General features: G+C 42.1%; 1 protein-coding gene across 1 annotated transcript in view; it reads right to left on the minus strand.

Moving 5' to 3' along the window:
- Positions 1-20,481, minus strand: part of LOC308333906 (A-type voltage-gated potassium channel KCND3-like) — a gene marked incomplete at both ends in the record, with an annotated part of 109,982 nt that overhangs the window by 17,977 nt on the left and 71,524 nt on the right. The window contains one exon of the mRNA XM_080790429.1: positions 1,753-1,915. Coding sequence (XP_080646555.1) covers positions 1,753-1,915 — 163 coding nt within the window. The remainder of the gene's footprint in view (positions 1-1,752; positions 1,916-20,481) is intronic.

Here is a 20,481-nt window from a genome sequence, read left to right on the forward strand (position 1 = left end):
GTCTCTTCTTTTCCCCTGTCACATGCACTGTGAGATTGGAACTGAGTTAAGATTGTGTGCTCATAACACTACTTTGCGTCATCCATTGGCCACAAAATTCATCTATTTACACAGCAGTCTATATTCCTCTCTTTGATGTTAAAGCAAGATTTCTCTTTCCCTCTCTCTCTCTCTCTCTCTCTCTCTCTCTCTCTCTCTCTCTCTCTCTCTCTCTCTCTCTCTCTCTCTCTCTCTCTCTCTCTCTCTCTCTCTCTCTCTCTCTCTCTCTCTCTCTCTCACATGCACGCGTGCGCGCGGATACCCTGGGCTTTATGTTTAAGATACCCAGTCCTCCTGCCTCTATAGTTTCAATTGGTCAGACCCAGCTTCTTATATGTCATCAATTCCAGTGACAGAGGGTCTAAATCACCACGTCAGCAGTCAGCACGTCCAGGTTTCGCCAGAGAAAAAGTTAACCTCCTGATCGACTGTGTTGTAATGGAAGTGGTCTGAATGGTACTTAGACCAACCGGAATGGTTGGTCTAAGTAACTTCCATATGTGGCTAATTTTCTCTCTCAGGGGACATCCATAACCACTTTTAAATGTTGTGCCGCAGACTACCCTGCCTCTCGCTTACGAAGTTCCAGTCTCTCCAGCTCTTTTGTCAAGACTGTCAACTGACAGTGACTTATTCTTACAAGAAAGATGGAAAACTCGATAACTTGACAATATGCAACAACTGTCGAACAGCAGTAAACATTAGGTAGTGCGACTAATCAGAGATGTCATGGATGCCCTGCATGTGGGAGAGAGCGTCACTTTTCAACCACACTTGTAGCTATATAGTGCTGCAGCCCAGTCCATGTACTGTAGCCTACAGTAGAGTCCAGTAACGTTGTGTGGCACACATACAGTACTGACACACGCACGTACGCACGCATGCGAGCGCCTACAGTGGGGCCCAGTAATGTTGTAGGGCATAGCATACTGTACATACATGTACAATACAGTAGGGCCCAGTACATACAATACTGAACATACAGTACAGTAGTAGCAGTAGCTACAGTGATGCAAGCTCATATTGAATTGCATCACTGCAGCACAATGAGTAGGGCTGAATCAAATCGCACCGGCTCCTTCATTTAAAGCGTGTCTAGATGTATCAGATAGTCAGTCGCTTGCTTGATGATGCATATCGAATCGGTCTTACGGGGTGAGATGCTCACCCCTGGTTAATCACCATCATCTTTCGACCGCGGTCACAATGCCCCGCCGGACTTCCCAGTCTTTCATTGCCATCCCCAGTTCCTGCTTACGGATTCATGACAGTTTTCTACCTGGTCTGCTTTGAGGCAGGATTCCAGAGAAGAAGGGAGAGATATAACCTCATGATCAGCTCTGTAGCAGTGGACAGCAAAATATTCTGGATCGGACTGGTGAAGAAACACGGGAAGGTTGCCGTAAAAAAAAATATATATATATATATATATATATTATATATGTATATATTATGTAGTGGATGGGTGGCTCTTCCAAGAGATATTGTGCGCTCTCAGGCGGGTGCAAGTGCCATCCAGCCGTTTCTCTAATTTCTTTGAAAGTGTCCATGTCTCGGAGCCATAGAGTAGAATCGGCTCTTACTAAGCTGGGATGACCAGATCTTATGCATGTCATTGCATTGCACTAACCCTGGTTAATAGTGCAGAGCTGTACCTTCTGAGCTCGTCGCTTGTCTGCCCTGTGGTTCTAACCCTGGTTAATAGTGCTGTACCTTCTGAGCACGTCGCTTGTCTGCCCTCTGGTTCTGGTGATAGATGCGGCTGAAGTTGGAGACTATGACGGGAACAGGCAGGGCAATTACCAACACTCCACTCAGAGAGCAGATGGAGCCGAAGATCTTCCCCGCGATAGTCTTCGGCACCATGTCTCCATAACTAGAGAGAGACAGAGAGGGAGAGGGAGAGGGGGGGAGAGAGAGACAGAGAGACAGAGAGGGAGAGGGTGGGAAGGAGAGAGAGAGAGAGAGAGACAGAGAGAGAGAGAGAGAGAGAGAGAGAGAGAGGAAGAGAGATTTTTCAGAAAGGACAAATACTGAATCTCCACCGCCATATACGTATACACGACAAACCACAGTGGTATTTTCTCTGCTTGTTATACATTCTGTGCTGTTGATAAACTGAACCCCTTTATCAGCTGTCCCTCCGCCATCCATTCCAGCGGCCATTTCTTTGAACTTGGCCGAACAATTGAGCCTTTTGGTCTCGAATGTCTAATGGGAGCTCCCGGCTTCCCAAAATTTGATAAAGCGGTTGTAGAGTCTCTGAACGGGGGCCCTGACGGGCAGCGCCAGATTAGGACCATCTGTGCCACTCAGTCCCGGGCAGAACAAAGCCACACCACGGTGGGCCAGGTAGGGTGCCCCCGGGGCATATTCAAACAAACTGATTCAATAACAGAGACTTGCCAGGGGCTTGTATTGTGATTATAGCCAAGTCAAGTCCTGCCACAATGCGAGCACCGGCGTGCAGAGGCAGTTGCCATGGAGTTTATATGGGATGATAAGCCCAAAAAGGGGTAACAAACACTGCTTAAAAAATTAAGCTAACGAGGCAGGATTGACTGTGAAAGCACACAATGAGACGGACAGACAGACAGACAGGATTCAGCAAAGAGAAAAATTGGAAAAGGACAAAGACAAATGTGGGACAGAGGAGAAAACATGTCTTTCATTACCTGGAAAAGGGAGAGCAACTCAACACAGCCATGCCTTTCAAGTGCCTTGTTCAAAACCAATCACAACACAGGATCCTCTCTGATTTTCCTCTTACCCTCCAACCCGACCCCTTCATCTGATATGTTTTGGCCTCTTTGGCTTGTAATGACTTTCCTCTCCAGTAAATCTTTATACAAAGACAGTTTCGACAAGCAATTTATCTCTCTCTCTCTCTCTCTCTCTCTCTCTGGACCCCTCACTGCCCAGTCGGATCGTGGGTGGGTGCAGTGTTCACTTTACTGATTACTGATTCACTTTACTGTCTGGCCCAAATTCCTCTTCCATAGAGAAGAAATACCCTCATAAGTAAACTTTAGCATAGCCTACAATACCTCTGACTGAACTTTAGTTCACTATACGGTACACACTGACTTGAGAGTGGTGTTGGGGGGAAAACAAAATTGCTCTGTTGGAGTAAATGTGACCAGCTTTTCACCAGAGGAGAAAAACTGAAATGATTTATTTTTTATCCAAAATGAGTTTATAGCACAGTCAGACTCTTCACGTGTCTCAAATAAATGTCAGAGCTGAAATCAACTGAAATCCAATAATGTAAATATATGAAATAAATGCTTAAATATGTAGCTTGTAATGTTAGAGACCACAGAAGTGAACCTTTCAAGCCTGTTTTGTCAACTCGCTGTTTTCTGCAAGACATTACTCTATAAGCCATATCTCCAAAACCGGTGCGTCAAACTGAACCAATATGTCAATTTGAAGCTATGATTCCCTGCTTTCATATGACATGAAAAAACGAAAATGTTAAAAAAATCCAATGGCAGTCCTTCAGTCAAATCTGGTCACAAATGCTCTGTTGGAGGGCGTTCAGGAGAGGCCACGTCGCCATGTGAAGTTTCCCGGTTGGATCCCCGGGTCCGGCCTGAGTTTGTCCCAATCCCTAACTGCTCCCGATGAGCAGGTTGGTGCTTGCATCGTGTGGATGAATGAATGCAATTAAGCGCTTTGGAGAAAGGATATATAAATGCTCCATTTACCATCTTTATTTACCTTTTAAAATGGGAAGAAAAAACTCAAGGCTCTTTATTCCTCTCCTCTAGAGAGCGGATATATTCTCATTTTTTTGTTCCTATGACAAAACGAGAATTTGGGGTTAATTAATTGAACGACTATACGCTCATGCCGGAAGCAGGGGATTATAGAATGGAGCTCTTTTGTTTCTCTCTCAAAAGTTTGAGAGGTGGGCGAGATTAAAAACCCAGTGCTTATAAACCACCCATCATCAGATAGTCCAGATATAGGACCCAGCCAGGCCATGGAGTCATTCCTTGTCTCCATGATTGATCAGCTACAGTATCAGTCTCTGGTGTAAAAGAGATAATATTCTTGCTTATCTTTAAGGATTGAACCTCAGGCACCTGATTTGTTTACTTCTTTCTTACCTCTCTCGTACTCGTATAAATCTTCCTAAATTCCAAGCCCACCGAACAGGCTCTGAGTGATCATGACTGAACACCGACAAGGACAGATGGACATTCAAACCACCAGGCTGGTTGTTAATATTATTTCTTTGCCCCACGACTCAGTGGCGGACGAAGCACACACGTACAGGAGTTCACAGTTCACTCTGCACACCGTCTGTCGGAAAATGAGCACCGACGTCCCCCGTGGACACACCTCCCTCATTTGGCAGTTCATAAAAGACATGGCAAAACAGTTTCACAAACCGCAATGCAGTCGCAAAACTACTGTGCACTGCTACTGTATGTCTTGAAGAAACCAAGCTGCTTTCTCCTCCGTCAGCGAGTTGGGAACATGAGACAAGGTGGAGAGACAATACAGTTTTATTGTATTTATGTAAAAGTATCAATACTTCAATATAGAAATACTTTGTTAAAAGTAAATTCTGGAATTTACTTGAGTAAAAGTACAAAAGTATTGGCATCAAAATGTACAAAAGTAGAAAGTACTCAATATGCAGAATGTCCCATTTCTCTACTTTTCAAATGCCTAAAATGTAAACAAATAAATGTATAGTGGAGTAAAAGTACAATATTTGAATCTGCCTGCCACATACAGTATAGGCTCTGGCCTGACAGCGTGTCGCGTGTTCGAGTCCCGTTCATGACGACCTTTGCTGCATGTCTCTCCCCTTCTGTAGGAGCCGATCTACAATAGGCCATCACATCATGTATGTGCCATCATGCCATGTCTAACATTCCTGTTAGTGTGCTTTGTCACCCCCTACAGACATGGCAGAGAGGACATAAATTACCTGGCCATCAGAGGGCCAGGTGTTGTTGATTGGAGGTTCACAGTTTTTTTATGTCTGGTTTTTGTTCTACACCTCCTTCTATTCTCAGTTACAGTTTAAATGCTAAAAGTATCTTTATTTTTTGTTTTCAACTTGGATGAAATAAACCTTTTGAGTTCAACTTCAACTCTTCGTCTGGACATTCCTCATTTCCCTTTTTTGTCAAGTTTGCTACACAAAGCCAGTCAGTTAGAAAAAGGTACTCTCAATCAACCACCACAAAGAACAAAAGGTCTCTACACCTTCTATCGCCCTCTTTCCTGTCAATCTTCACTTGAAACTATCAATATAGGGAGAAAAGCCAAAAACAAATCTTAAAAAAATAAAAAAATTAATTGGATCTGAGATGTAGTGGAGTAGAACTCAAGTTAAGTACACATACTCTGGATGCTTCTGGCCCTGCATGGCAGATAGCTGATTTCACAGTTTCACACTGTCCGATGGAGACTCACAGGGCCTTTGATGCATCACCAGCTTTCAGCTGATCTAGAGTCTGTTATGAATTAACCTTGAAGAACACAGACATCATGCACCTGTGCAGATGCACGGTCCAAACACATTTCCAACCTTAGACATATTAAACGTGCTCAAACCCGTTTTGCTCATGAGGCAACACAATTATGTTTGACATACACACATTGCACACACACACACACACACACACACACACACACACACACACACACACACACACACACACACACACAATGCTAATTATATGCAACACACTTTTTATTTTTAGGTTGAAAAGTGGTTGGAGACCCACAGTGCTTTATGAGCCATTTCGTGACTCTCCTGGGTGTGTACTCATGACAATATAAATTTACATCGGCTCTGCGCCGCACAGGACAATGAGAGAGGGATTTGCAGAATAATGACAAACAGCTGTGCCGAAATGACTGAAATAAAACTATTTTTTTCAAAAAGAATTATGCCTCATTCACACGTATCAAAATAGAAGCTCGGGGTGCTGGGCAGATATGGCAGCTTTTACTCTGAAAGCCGGTGGCTTCCATTCCGTACAAAAACCAGGAGGCATAATATTGCTTGCTTACCTCGCTATGATTACGATAAAGTCTCTCTAGAAGCGTTAATATTCCGGGCGAGAGGCATGTTGAAGTCAGAAATGTAGACAGAATTATAGCCATCTAGTCAAAACCACGGAGAGCTCCTTACATTACACGTAGCGAGCGCTAGGATGTATTAAGTAGAATTACTTAATATATATACATGTTTGTTCTTTTTTCACCTAAACATCATTGATGTTCAATGTTTAGTCTTGCAATGCCATTTGTTATGATATTTGCATATAAATACCCGCCACAGAGGCAGAAATGCTTCAAAGAAAATCTCTGGACTCTCTTTAACCTTTGACCTTTAACCCTGAAAAAGTAAGTAATATGGCTGTAATATATATGTTTTGTGATCATTAGAATGTCTAGAACATGTACATTTATTATTGTGAAAGATATCCCCCAAATGTAAATCATTAATAATTATCATTATTAATAATTATTATAAATGTGCATAACATTAACATAGAACTTTTTTAACAAGCTCTCAATGTTTGGGGAATTGCAAATAAGGCATAAGTAAGAAATGTCATGGGTTTTTGTAAACAATAGTTATCAAAATAATTCAATCTTTACTTAACTTTACTTTATTATGGATCCCCATTAGCACTTGCAAAAGCGTGGCTATTCTTCCTGGGGTCCAGCTGGTGCTTGTTTCTCTGAAACAATCCCAGGGCCAGCATGCAGGACTCAAATCCAATCTTTTTAATTCTAAAATACAGCATGATCGAGAAGACGGATAAAGATGAAGGCAGACAAAAGCTACAAGACAAAAGGGTTATTCATGTCTGAGTTAGGACTTTAGGACTTTGTTCCCCCCCCCAGGGAGTTGATGATGAATAGCAGCTTTCCGAAAAATAAACACCACTGCTGTCACCACAGGATATCCAGACCAATACAGCAGCATACGTATACCGGTACTGTATGGGGCTTTAATCTCTGCCTGCTATTGATCCAAAAGAGCTAGTATGTTCCATACATAAATGCTTACCTCATGTTGACCACAGCTGGGGCATTCTCCTGACTAATGATGCCTGTTTGTTTTATCCGTCTTTGGATTATCTAGTATCTATAGGTTATTCTTTATATGATGAATAGCGGAAATAGCTGATGTACAAGCTTAGCCTACATTGCATCGTGCACAATGCACGAGTCGCCTTGAAAATTGCCTATTTAAGCTACTTTTCAAAATGTCGAAAAAATGATCTCATAACTCTAAACACCTAAAAGTATTATTATTATTAGCCATTATTCAATTGTAAATTGGGAAGACATTATGTTATGTGGTTTCCTGTAGAATAGAGGATGAAACTGTTCAGGCAAACAAGCAAACACAATCTTTCATAACAAGCCAATTGACACATTTGAGCAGTGTTGATTTCGTCGACTAAAACTAAGACGAAAAATGTCCGTCGACTACCTTTTTTCACTGATGAAAACTAACTAAATGTAAACTAAGCTATGATGACTAAAACTAAGACTAAATATACTGACAATTTCGTTGACAAATAAAAACTAGACTAAAATGTTAGGAAGGGACTGGTGGACAAGAGATCCAGTATACTGTAAGTCAATTTTTGAGCTTGTAGATCATGTAGCTAGTTGTAATGTTAAGAGACCACAGAAGTGAACCTTTCAAGCCTGTTTTCTCAACTCACTGTTTTCTGCAAGACATTACTCTATAATAAGCCATATCTCCAAACCTGGTGGGTCAAACCGAACAACCAATGTCAATTTGAAGCTATGCTGCTTTCATATAATGACATGAAAAAACGAAAATGAATAATAATCCAATGACTGTCTCCCATTCATGGTGGGTCACTATTAGCCTGAATGTGTTTTTTTCCAATGGAAATAACCAAAAAAACATATTATCGAGGGACTAGATTATTTGATATTCAATGTTCTTTTTCCACAAATGAGTCTTGAAAAATGGCGGTCGTCTTATATTCGGCACAATACGGTAGTTACATTTAAAAAATATATATACCTGCGTGTGAACACAGATCGACTCCCAGGTCAACCACCCCCACGCATGCATCACTGTAGGTCTCCTGTTTGTTTTCTCTCTTTCACGCTTGGAGTTACATTCACGGCATCCTTCTCTTTTCACCTGTGTCATTGCCGTGGCAACAACACAGAATCCAATCTGGCCTACTAAACGAACCTCGAGAAAGTGAAGGTGAGGCAATAAGTGAAAAACTGCCGGAGGGGAATTGCAGGGTACACAACCTTCTCTGTTAATCTTCCACTGTACCTCTCCTCTCCTGACCAAGCAATCTCACCTTTTCCCTTTTCAACCTGAAGGAGATGATAACAATGGAGAACTAGTGCGCGAGAGAGAGAGAGAGAGAGAGAGAGAGAGAGAGAGAGAGAGAGAGAGAGAGAGAGAGAGAGAGAGAGAGAGATTGAACGAACAAGAGAAAAGAGGCGAGAGCCTGATGATATTATTGCACACAGTACTCTGGCATGTGAGCGATACGAGATATTAGTTTGTGTGACCTGCTGTCACGAGGCGGGAAACGTGATCCATCATGACCTACGTGAGCCCCCGGAACGCAGTCGGTTTAAATTAGTGGCTTTTTTATCAAAAAGAGAGAGGGGTCAAAATACAAGGGCAGCACAATGACGTGGAGCTGGAGCTGCACAACGTACTGTATAGGCCTACGGAAGAACCGGTGGACCCTGCACTACACCCAACCGGCAGCAGTAGTTTATTTAAAAGCTTATTCGGTAGTATAAAGTTCATCCAAAGTTCACTGGCAGTGCTGGCGTAACACGGTTACGAGGTTAACGTTTTGAACCGTTATTTTAATAATATACTGCAAATCAGGTTACAGTGAAGTTTATACAGCTCCTATATTTACCCAACCATGGCTGGCTTTCGAAGCACATACATTATTTTTTCAGCAAAAAGGCCTGCTTAACATTCATACAGTTCTTTATATTCACATTGAAGTGATGGCCAATGCCATTTCCATTGCAGCATCTGGCTAGGAGCCCCTTTCAACCTGGTGTGACTATTTGTTTTTAGGCATGTCATTCATTATTGGCAAACGGTTTCTAAAATGTTAAAAAAAATGTTTTACGGCAATTTATCTATATTCGTGCCGCGCTGCGAGCTTGCCTTGTACATCTGCTGTTTTTGCATATTTTAGAAAAATCTTAAAAGTGATTTACGAAAACGTTTGAGAACTACTGGTTAAGAAATGTAGGCATTTGTAGAATCGGTCTCAGATCGTAATGGGTTAAACTTAAGGACCAAAGACCCTCTATATATGGCATTGTCCATTCACAACTTTGCATACTACACCCGATGGGCACTGACATGCACAGGAGCGATGCAATGCCTACTGTACTCATTGGCTGAGTATTCGTCCGTCCGCCCGCCCGCCCGCCCGTGCCTGTTTTTACATTTGTCATTTGTTTTTATTTTCTCCAAAGCCAGAAAACATCACGGAGCTTGAATACTGTGTGGTAACTCATGGACTCATTGTTGTTAATTATTGTGTCCGTAAACAAGTAAGTAATGGCTGGGCACACACCTATAGCCCTAACATATTTTATTTGAAGGTCTCTATACAGATCTGGTCAATAGGTAATTTATGTTGACCAGATCTGTAGAGGGACGTGCTCTAAATAAAATATTTTGTTTATATTTTATGCCCAAAAAGTATATTATTGGGAGAAGCTGGGTGCTGAGAGGCTTCCCAGCCTGTATAATTGACTTTCAACAACACACTTGGTGATATATCAATCACTCCACATTATGATGCAGATAATGTCACATGCTTGATGAGTAGTGGCCAATGTCATCAATATGCCAGACAACCAGCATGGCCCTTGGTCTGTGTCCCCCCATATATACATTGACAATGTCTTCTCCAATCATCAGGAGTAATGGGGCATGGTGCCCTGCATGGGGATGTGATGGACATTTATATTTGTCTTTTTGTTTTACTCTGCCCTAGGGGAGTAGCATAATAACCTGCGGCTCAGAGAAGTGCTAGACCAGCAAATATATTATCCACCCAGGAACAATGAATACCAGTACTGCTGAGCAAGGTGATGAGATTGCTATTAGCTATCTCATTGTGATACTCTACAGTATATTGAACCAAAAGTGTACCGGAAGTGGACAATAACAAACCATGGAATAAGACCATGGAACTTCACAACACATTCCAACACACAGGCTTTTGCTATTCGACTATAGTGTTGGCAGCTATACTAGCCAACTATTACACTCATTACAGTATTACTTATTGTGATAGCATAAGTGCTATACCGTTTTATACCACTTTCAAAGTGGTATAGGGCCTACCACTTTTATACCACTTTTTGTAGAGTGGTATACCAAAGACCACGTTTGGGCTATTGCTTATTGTGAGCCTCAATACACTGTATTTTAAAATATTAGTGAAATCTTGTAAGCTTAAAGTTGGACATGCGTAGTGCACGCGCACACACATACAAAAATGGTGGCACTTGTAGCAAATCATAATGTAATAACTGCTCATGTAATAAAAACATGAGCGCATAACGTAATAACAGATTTTTTGATGTAATAATGTAAAAATGTGTACACTGTCATATTTATTGCTTCCGTTGACAAATGTAGACTTTCTTATGGCCCATATAGTCTTACACTGTAATATTTATTACCTCTGTTGATCTTATGGTCCATAATGTTGAGAAAAGTCTTACACTGTCATATTTATTAATATATTCGGGTTACTTCAGTAACCTCAGTTAGATTAGTGATTAGAGAGAGAGTCATATGGGGTCCAAGCCACTAGATGGCGCAGGCACACAGCCTAACCTACACTCACAGAACAATTCTATTGGGTCGTGAACTGTCGCTCAGTATACCCCACCCACCTGGTATATAACCTGATCGCTCTGAGCGCGTCATTCCTATCAACCTGCTTTCTGACTTCTTGACAAGACAGAAGGGCAACTTAATGACTCTCTCTCTCTCTCGTCACTTATCTAACTGAGGTTACTGAAGTAACCCAAAGTTAGCTTAAGTCCCTCTCGGAGAGTCATATGGGGAACATAACGCTCCCGTATGATCGCCCTTGGCCGATAAATCGACCCTAGGATCGACCCTATATAGGATCATCTCTTCTAGAGAAAGACTAACGCAAGCGGTGGCTCATAGAGTACCATCCCTACGCGTTCACTAAAGAGACATCCACTATGATGATGTCCTTGACCCAGTGGCTGACAGCTTTGTCGTTCCAGCTGCCCTGGTCAAGAAACATGATGGTCATCCATCCCCCCGGTCAGGGGCCAGAAGGAACCTATTGACCAAAACCAGTCAGACTGTCTGACTCATTGAGCGGCAACCTCCAGTCGACCAACTCGCCACGGCGCAGACATCCTGAATCGGGACTCCCATTCCCAGGATGCAGACAAACCTCTCGTACAGCCCCCCCTCTGGGGGCTCAGTACCACTTGAGGTATAGGCTAATCTTATAGCCTCCACAATCCATTGCGAAAGTCTCACCTTCGAAATGCCTGTCAGGAAGGACGGGGTCGCGCGTCAATGGCGTCCGTTGAGACATTTACTCTGAACGGGTCAGAGAGCGGGGCGTTCCCCCCTCAGCCACCCTGGAGGTTTCATATGTCATACAGTACATTGTACTGGGTTCAAACTGACACAAAATGAGGTTTCATTCATTCTGGTCTGTTTGAAAAAGAAGAAATATAGGCCTCCTTCATATATATATATATATATATATATATATATATATATATATATATATATATATATATGCAATGGTGGAAAGTACCTAAGTACATTACTTAATAACATTTTGGGGTATTTGTACTAAAAATAAGTAAAAAAGTATATCGAAATGTAAACGGCAAATATCACATAGTTTGAATTTGTAACTTATCGTTTTGCAATGGAAATAATTGGTGTCGAATCGTTTTGCAATCAATCATCAATTTAATCTGCTGTTAAAACGTATCGTTATGCACCCCTATAAACATAGCCATGACCTTGTGAGAGGGGAAGGAGAAAATCGTGGCACATGTTAACACCACCAGCACGAGGCAAAGACTCCACAGGAACTATCGGAGCCTCCATGGAGATGCTCCACAGGAGCAGCTAGAATGTCCAGAGCTGCAGCAAGGGGGCAAGGCCAGTAATTGAGAACCACACCACATTTATTCAGCCAGTCCAGGGATTTGAACAGGTGAAAAGATTCTCTACCCTCCATGATATAATACTGCTGCCCATCTGCGCTTCAACTCAACAACTACACACCAAGTAGGCCTGGGAGTTACAATGGGATTTTAGATGGATAAAAAAATCACCACAATGTCCAAATACCTCGGACTGATCAATACCTCGACCTGATGAAGTTTTAGACCTGAGGTCGATTCTACAAATGTCTTCTAAATCCTGAACGTTTTCTGAAAAAACAATGTTTCTATGTCAGTCGTTCTCAACCTTTCATGTCAAGGACCCCCAGGAATTATTATGTAATTGGCCGCCAACCCCCATCTGAAAATATGTAAACTCAAACATGAAACATAAAACCTGCTGCTGCTGCTCCTGCTGTTCACTCCATGTCATTCTGCGTTAGAGATATTAGCAGTGGTGGAAAAAGTACTCAATTGTTTTACTTAAGTAAAAGTACCAATACTGCAATTTAGAACTACTTCGTTACAAGTAAAAGTACGGAATTGAAAATGTACTTGAGTAAAAGTACAAAAGGACTTCGACTGGTTGTCGTCGCTGCAAAAGAAAGCTGGAACCTAATCGCCTTGCGAGTGGTAAGACATTTATTTCATTGTAGCCCATGGGTTCCAGTCTGATTCACTAAAAGTTTGCTACTGTATTTGCTACTGTACTCAGACGCAACACAGTGAGTGAATTGGGGATGGGGGGCTTACACTGTAATTTCCATATACTACTGTGATATGCGACAAATACAGGTGGTCAATCGTGTGTGTGTGTGTGTGTGTGTGTGCGTGCGCTGGTTACACTCTCCTCACATGCACTAAAATGTACAACTCATACTGTAGCTAAATCTGTATGCTGCATTGTGATGATGATGAAATGTATTTTCCAGTTGTCACTTTAGACGAGGAGCAGCATGATGATGATGATGATGATGATGAGTGGGAGAAATATGAGGAAGCCTGTGTGAAGTGAGCACGCTCACTTCACACAGGTGTGATTTATTTTTCTTCTGAGAAGATATTTGTGCTATATCTCTGCTGTCTTGGTGGGACCAAGCTGAATTCAACAATCACTATAGAACGGAAAACGGAACACATCTAATTTATTTTTCTGATGAAAGCAGAGATTATGTTCTTTAATTTGGTATAATATGTATAGGTAGATATATTGAATCATTGTATATAGCTCTGGATAAAGAAAAAAATGCAAATACCTAGGCTTCTGTATTTTTACAGCCTTTTTTAGCCTAAACCAAGCGGTATTAAACCCTCAGTAACTCAAGAACGGATGATGGGAAAATCTCACTTTTTTTCCAATTGAAGTAGACAACCGCAGCTTTCTTTTGAGGTGGTGTCACTATAGATATAGCATATCATTATCTGTGGGAGAAGACCCCGGGGCAGACCAGAGGAAATACATCGACTCACTGGCCTTGGAACGTCTCGGAGTCCCCCCGGAGGAGGTCGCTGATGTTGCTCTGGAGAGGGAAATCTGGAGCACTCTGGTGGAGCTGTTGCCCCCGCGGCCCGACTACAGATAAGCGGTTGAAGATGGATGGATGGATTATCTGTGGGTGTTGAAAGATGACCTTGAATGCCATACTAAGCCCAAGGCAGAAGCAGCAGTATAAAGAGAGTTAACCACCACAAATACATTCTAAATCAGAGAAATGCCCTGTGGCAGTTAACCACCACCACAAATACATTCCAAATCATTCAAAGATTACTGGATTCTCTGAGCTCACAACTTGTTGAATCAGCTATTTTTATTACTTCTTAAAAAAAAGTTTTCTAATTTATTCATGAATTTACTGAATTGTATCATTTATCATTGAATTAAGTTTTTTTATATTTTTTATTAATTAATTTTTGCTTTTTTGGGACACGCACACAAACGCAAAGTGCAAAACATACTCTCCCCATGCCTTCGGCTAGAGAAGTCCCGATACTGTATTGCTATCGTATTTGTCATATCGGCTCATATCGGTATCGACGAATATGCCAGTCTAACCACCGATCCGTCGGATCCGACACAGGGGTAAGGGGTTGACACTATGGCAGGTAAATAAAATGTTGGGGCATGTGGAGTTTGCTTTCGAGTTGCTCAAACTGCAAGTGCACATTTGAGTGAGGAGTCTGCTATAAACACAACACAAGATATAAGCTAGATGTAGCTATAAACACAACACGAGATATAAGCTAGATGTAGCTATAAACACAACACGAGATCACAACACTGGTATCGGTTTATCGGCCAATACAGAAATTGAGGTATCGGGATCGGATCGGGAACGAAAAAAGTGTATGGGGACATCCATACCTTCGGCTGGTGGAGACAATAACGTTCATCAAGCAGAAATACAGTAACGTAATACAGTTCACGGTCGCCCCAAAATGTGAAAGAGTTCATGAACGACCCGTTCATCCAACGCTCTATGTTGTATCCTACAGAGAGTTTCATACTCCATTGTACGACGATGTTGGTCGCAAACTGAACACAGCTCACAATAATGGGCACCTACGGGTTGCTATTTTCAGTGGGCACACGACTTTTCCTCTTCTTTTACTGGATTTGTCCATAAAACACTGGAAAAGAGATAACTTGCATTGTTATCATTTAATGAGTTCACCCTCTTTCCTCAAGACTTTAATTAAGATATTTAATTAAAACACTTCTTCGCCGTTTAGCTGAATTTTGTCCAGGCTCTATCGTGAAGTGAATTAGAGGTCTCTTAAACAGTGGAAGTTGCAGTCATTTGTCTTCACAGGATTAATGACTGTTTTGTAATTGAATCCTCTACACTGGCCAGCAGGTTGCACAACTATCCAAGGTGCAGTCACGATAACGGACAGTATAGCGCCATCATACAAAAACACCAATAACCGAATGCTATAACTGTGACGCGTTGTGAGCTTGTAGATCTGCTATTTTGTGTCCAAAAGTGCCCTCTTACGGGATGCCCCTGCCTCTCTAACACTCTCTGCACGTCCCTGTGTAGGAGTGAGTTTTGGGGCGATTGCTGCACTCCAATGTCACTGCACCCCATCACTAGAGGTGCAACAATCAATTACAAACAAACTATTACTACTCAATTAAGAAAAAATATGATTTTAACGAAATAATTGATTAAAAATATTGATATTGGAAAAAATAAATGCCTTTTTTGATTTTTACAGAGAGCAAAAAAATTGAAAATAGCAAAACAAATAGCCAATCTACAAGCTGATAGATTGGCTATAGAACAAAGCGGAGATCAGGGCACAGAGGATGAAGAGTACTGTGTAGTAGATACACAGTATTATGAGCAGCCTTGCTGCTATGTTCCTGTTATTTTGACCAGACTTGTGCAACCTCTGATCCAAGAAGCTAGGTCCATTTGCAGTTGTCCCTTATTGTGAATAAACCATTATGACCTGGCATAGGTTTCAGACCAATTATATTCCACCTGCTGCATCACACACACACACACACACACACACACACACACACACACACACACACACACACACACACACACACACACACACACACACACACACACACACACACACACACACACACACACACACACACACACACACACACACACACACACACACACACACACACACACACACACACACACACACCTCTTTCTCTATCCTCCACCTCTCTATGTGGGCTTCCACTCTGGAGTGATATAACAGTAGCTCCTAAGGTCTCCCGAGTCTCCCTGGCAGCCTACTTTCTCACGTAACCTACTTAGGATGACAAAGTGCCAGCATGGGATCCCAAAGAAAGCTCTTCATTTCTGTTCTCATGTCACTCTGAGCAGAGAGATGGCAGGACGGAGGCTGGGTGTAAGCAGTGGTGGAAAAAGTACTTTGTCACATGGTGTAGTTTTTTAAGTATCAATACTGCATATAGAAATAGTCTGGAATTCAACATTTACTTGAATAAAAGCACAAAGGTAGTGTATTGGTATAAAAATTTACTTAAAGTACCGAAAGTATAAAGTACTCTTCATGCAGAGTAATTTATTTTCTTCTTTTTTTTTTGAGTAAAAGTATAATATTAGCCCTCTGAAATGTCTTAGGCCTGACTCACCCTTCGCAACAGATTGATGTATGCTTGTTGTATGAGATGTTTAGCTGATGCAAGCTCCCAATGCATTTCCAATGGGAGTCACATGGTTTGACACAACATTTGTGTTGTATGAGGGGGTGGGAGGGAGTCGAAACACAGCCGAAAGCCGTACAACACAAATGTGTCAAACCATGTGACTTCCATTGGAAATGCATTGGGGCAAGATGTATCACACCCTTTGTATACATCTAGCATGCATCAATGTTGTATGCTAGATCGAAAGGTGTGAGTCGGGCCTTGTGTAGAAGTAAAGGCAGTGACAATTTGACATACTCAAGTAAAGTACAAATAGCCTACCTCAAAGTTGTTGTTAAGTAAATGTACTTAGTTACTTTACACCACTGGACTAAACCAAATTATTAAACAGCAAAAGGGAAACTATCTGACACATTGAAAAGAAGCAACACAAAAGCAGAGTAAACTAGAATGCTACTGTATCTGGCCCTAAACAGAGAATTACACTGTGGCAGAATACCTGAGCACCGTGACCGACCCAAAACAAAGAAAATCACACCCGTGTGAACTGAGTGCTGCAACTCCCCTCTCCTCCTGCCCCTCTCTCTCTCTCTCTCTCTCTCTCTCTCTCTCTCTCTCTCTCTGTAATTAGCAGGCAACAGTGCAACACTATCTCTCTCTCTGTTTCTGGCACAACAGTGCCACTTTTGCCCCTACTGGTACTCTAAACATAGTCACATCGGTTAGGATGGACATTGTTGTTCCTTGGAGTGGTTGCACCACTCAAAAAATCTTAACTTGGTACAGACTCAGTGAGCACAGTCTTGCGATGGAGAAAAAACGTTATAGGCAGACCTGTATCCCGAGAGAAGACAGACTATGCACCCACTGCACGCAAAATAAAGTGGAAACATATACACTTCCTAAACTGTCTGTCCATGTAAGCCATCAGAGACACATACTTCCCACAAATCACCCACGGAGATTTTGAAAACATGACTAATGACAAAAAAAACTCCCACATCTGCTGGGCGAAGTACGACAATGTGCACACAGCGGCAAGATTTGTGAGCTGCTGTGACAGGAGAAGGACATTGAATTGAACACAACCACCCTAAAGACTAATCATTGTGTGTATTCATGCATCTATCTGCATCGAGTGATGTTGGTACATAGAAATTGATTTATTGAAGATTCTGACTTTCACATGTACATAGTTTGTTTTGATTGTATTGTTGTATTGTGTTTTGGCAATGTAAACGTATGTTCTCTCATGCCAATAAAGCCCTTTGCATTTGCATATTTGAATTGGATGTAAGGATGAGTGGGGGGCGGGGGGGGGGGGGGGGGGTGAATGAGGGGTTTAGTCAGGGTAGAAGTTATTGCGCATTAGAAGGGAAAATTAATAGAGTAGGCCTAATAACTGTAAAGCTTAGGCCTGCGCTACATGTGTAATTTGTGTATGGATATAATATGTAACGGATATTTTTGTGAACTTCTTTAATTTATAAAAAAAATCCCTGTCCACACGACAAAATATTTCTGATCACTAATATCCAGTGGTGGAAAGTAACTAAGTACTTTTACTTAAGTACTGTACTTAAGTGGCTCACCAGTTAAATGGTGAGCCACTTACTCTTCTAATGAGTCTCAAACCACTCTTTCAATGCTGTCAGCGGTCAGTCAATGCTTTCAGCTCGTTGAATGCTGCAGTGTTTATCAGTGTCCTTCTACCGCAGCTGAGAGATTCAGCAGATTGTGAACACATGGCCTTCAATTGCATAGACAACCCATTCAACTGGTGCACTTTATAGGCACTTTCAAAGTTGTTTTGCTGTTGTTATTATCTATGCTACTAGCTACACAAGATGTAACAATCTATGTCTCTAAACAATTGAGCGGATGTGCCATCTTGCACTGTGATTGGCTGAAGTTCATTGTGCGCGTTGTGACTGTGTGTCAGGTGTCCCGCTGTGCTGCGATTGGCTGGATGGTTGTCGTTGGCCCAGGAGGAGGAGCAGAGCAGAGGATAGAGAGAGAGGGAGGAGGAGAGACAGAGGCCCAGAGCCTTAGATAGACAGAGTTACGCAAACTGCGTTCACTTCATGGGGCCAGTCCAATGGAGGCTCTCCTACAAAGACTTCTATTGAGAATGGGGACAACCAACTGGGACAAGTCCTGGACCGGAAGTAGGCAGAAATGCATTGGACTCAGGCAACAGCCCAGCTTTAATGATCTTAAATCCCTTCATTTTAGATTGTTTTGTAGTAATAGTACAACATAAACAATAAAGAGACTTTAGTTGTTACTGTACAATACTTTAAAACAGTTGTCATGTTGTACACATGCATAAAATAGCTCCCTCACAATGTATTTCCAACTCCAGCTTGTCTCAGTTCAGGCTGCATGAACAACGCTCGAGCGCTCGGTTTCCGCCCCCTCAATATCGTAACTCTTCGGATCTGGGCTGGCCTAGGTCAGCCTCCTGGCCTAGAGAGGTAGAGAGGGGGGAGAGAGAGAAGACTGGGAGGAGACAGAGGGGGGAGACAGAGACCTATAGCATGGGTGCCTACCTCGTATTGGCTATGGCCTACTCACAAAGACTTCCTGGCTCCGAGCCTGCTCACCAATAACTGCCTGTGAGGATTCACCTTCCTCACCTTCTCATATAAAACCCAATCCAAGTATAGAGGGTATGCGCATGCATAAATCGAGTGGCAAAGTGAGTGGAAAGTCATTTAACTTTGTTTAATGCAATCAGATATAGACTTTTCTGTTTGGATGTACGGGCTGTCAAGGCCAGAGAGTAGTTTTTTGCCACTCAGTAGGCATTCCCACATATCTTCCGGGTATGATGATGTGCATACCCTGTATAGTAGTAGGCCTACCGTGTATACAGTACTATTTAGTTGGTCTATTACCAACTGTCTGCTGTGTGACTGAGTAACTTATGGTAAACACACTAAAGCTGGGAGGCGCTTAACGACTCCTTCTGCAAGCCGAATCGGTGGCATTTCGGCTCGGTGGAGATCTGACTTAACGCTGATCTACAAGCTCACAACGTTACGCGTCAGGTAACCAGAGTTATTTATAGAGCAAGCCCAAAACATGTTGAATTTATTACTCTGCCCCTGCGACGTCATGTGGGTCAATACATCATCGGACGTATAGTACATCATCATACTGTACTTACTGTAGCAACAGCACTTGCAATTTCCCAGAATTGCAAATTGTCTAGTTTGATTTGATATACACAGTTGTGTTCTTGTCCAAGCCTTAGGTGTTCAACACACCCATAACCGGTTGCTTTGAACAGTTGCCATGCCATGCCGGTTGCTTTGAACAGTTGACAGTCTCTCAGTCACTCCACATCCGTCTCAATAGACAATGGCAGATCTACAAGATAATGTGCAGTTGCACACTGATCGATTCAACAAGTTGTGAGCTCCGAGAATGCGGCATTCTTTTAATGGTTTATAATTGATTTGTGGTTAAGTGGCACACTAATTAAGTGGTTAAGATTGGATCTTGGATAGTCTAGGCAGAAAATCGTTTCTACATTTCTAATGAGTCACAGACCACTCTTTGAATGCTGTCAGCAGTCGGTCAAGGCTTTTCACTCGTTGAATGCTGCAGTGTTTATCAGTTGTCCTTCTACCACCCTATCAGGAGAGGAGCTGGGTGATTCAGCAGATTGGGAACGCTGAACACCTGGCCTTCAAATGCATGTACAATCCATTCAGTGCACTTTTATTGACAATTTCAACTTTTTCTGGCAGAGGAATAGAAATGTTTCACTCTAACCAGTTTTACTTCTTGCATCACCCATCTGTTCCCATGACGGGCAAAACACAAGGAACAAAAGCAGAAGGTGCAGAAAACCTTGAAAGAGAGCCACTTATTTTAAGTTGTTTACACAAAGTTCATCTAACTTTTCTTCTAGAGGGACATTCTTGTTTGCACTCTCTTGATCTTATATTTTTGTGCTGTTGTTGAGGGGCGCTAGCCCCTCCTATAAATAGGTTTAATGTTTGTCTTTAGTTCAATGTTTGTTTTGTAAACGCATTGACAATGAAGGGAAAATGTACATCATAATGTGT

This window comes from Protomyctophum bolini, assembly GCF_963924005.1.
Source record: "Protomyctophum bolini genome assembly, chromosome: 2".
NCBI lineage: Eukaryota > Metazoa > Chordata > Actinopteri > Myctophiformes > Myctophidae > Protomyctophum > Protomyctophum bolini.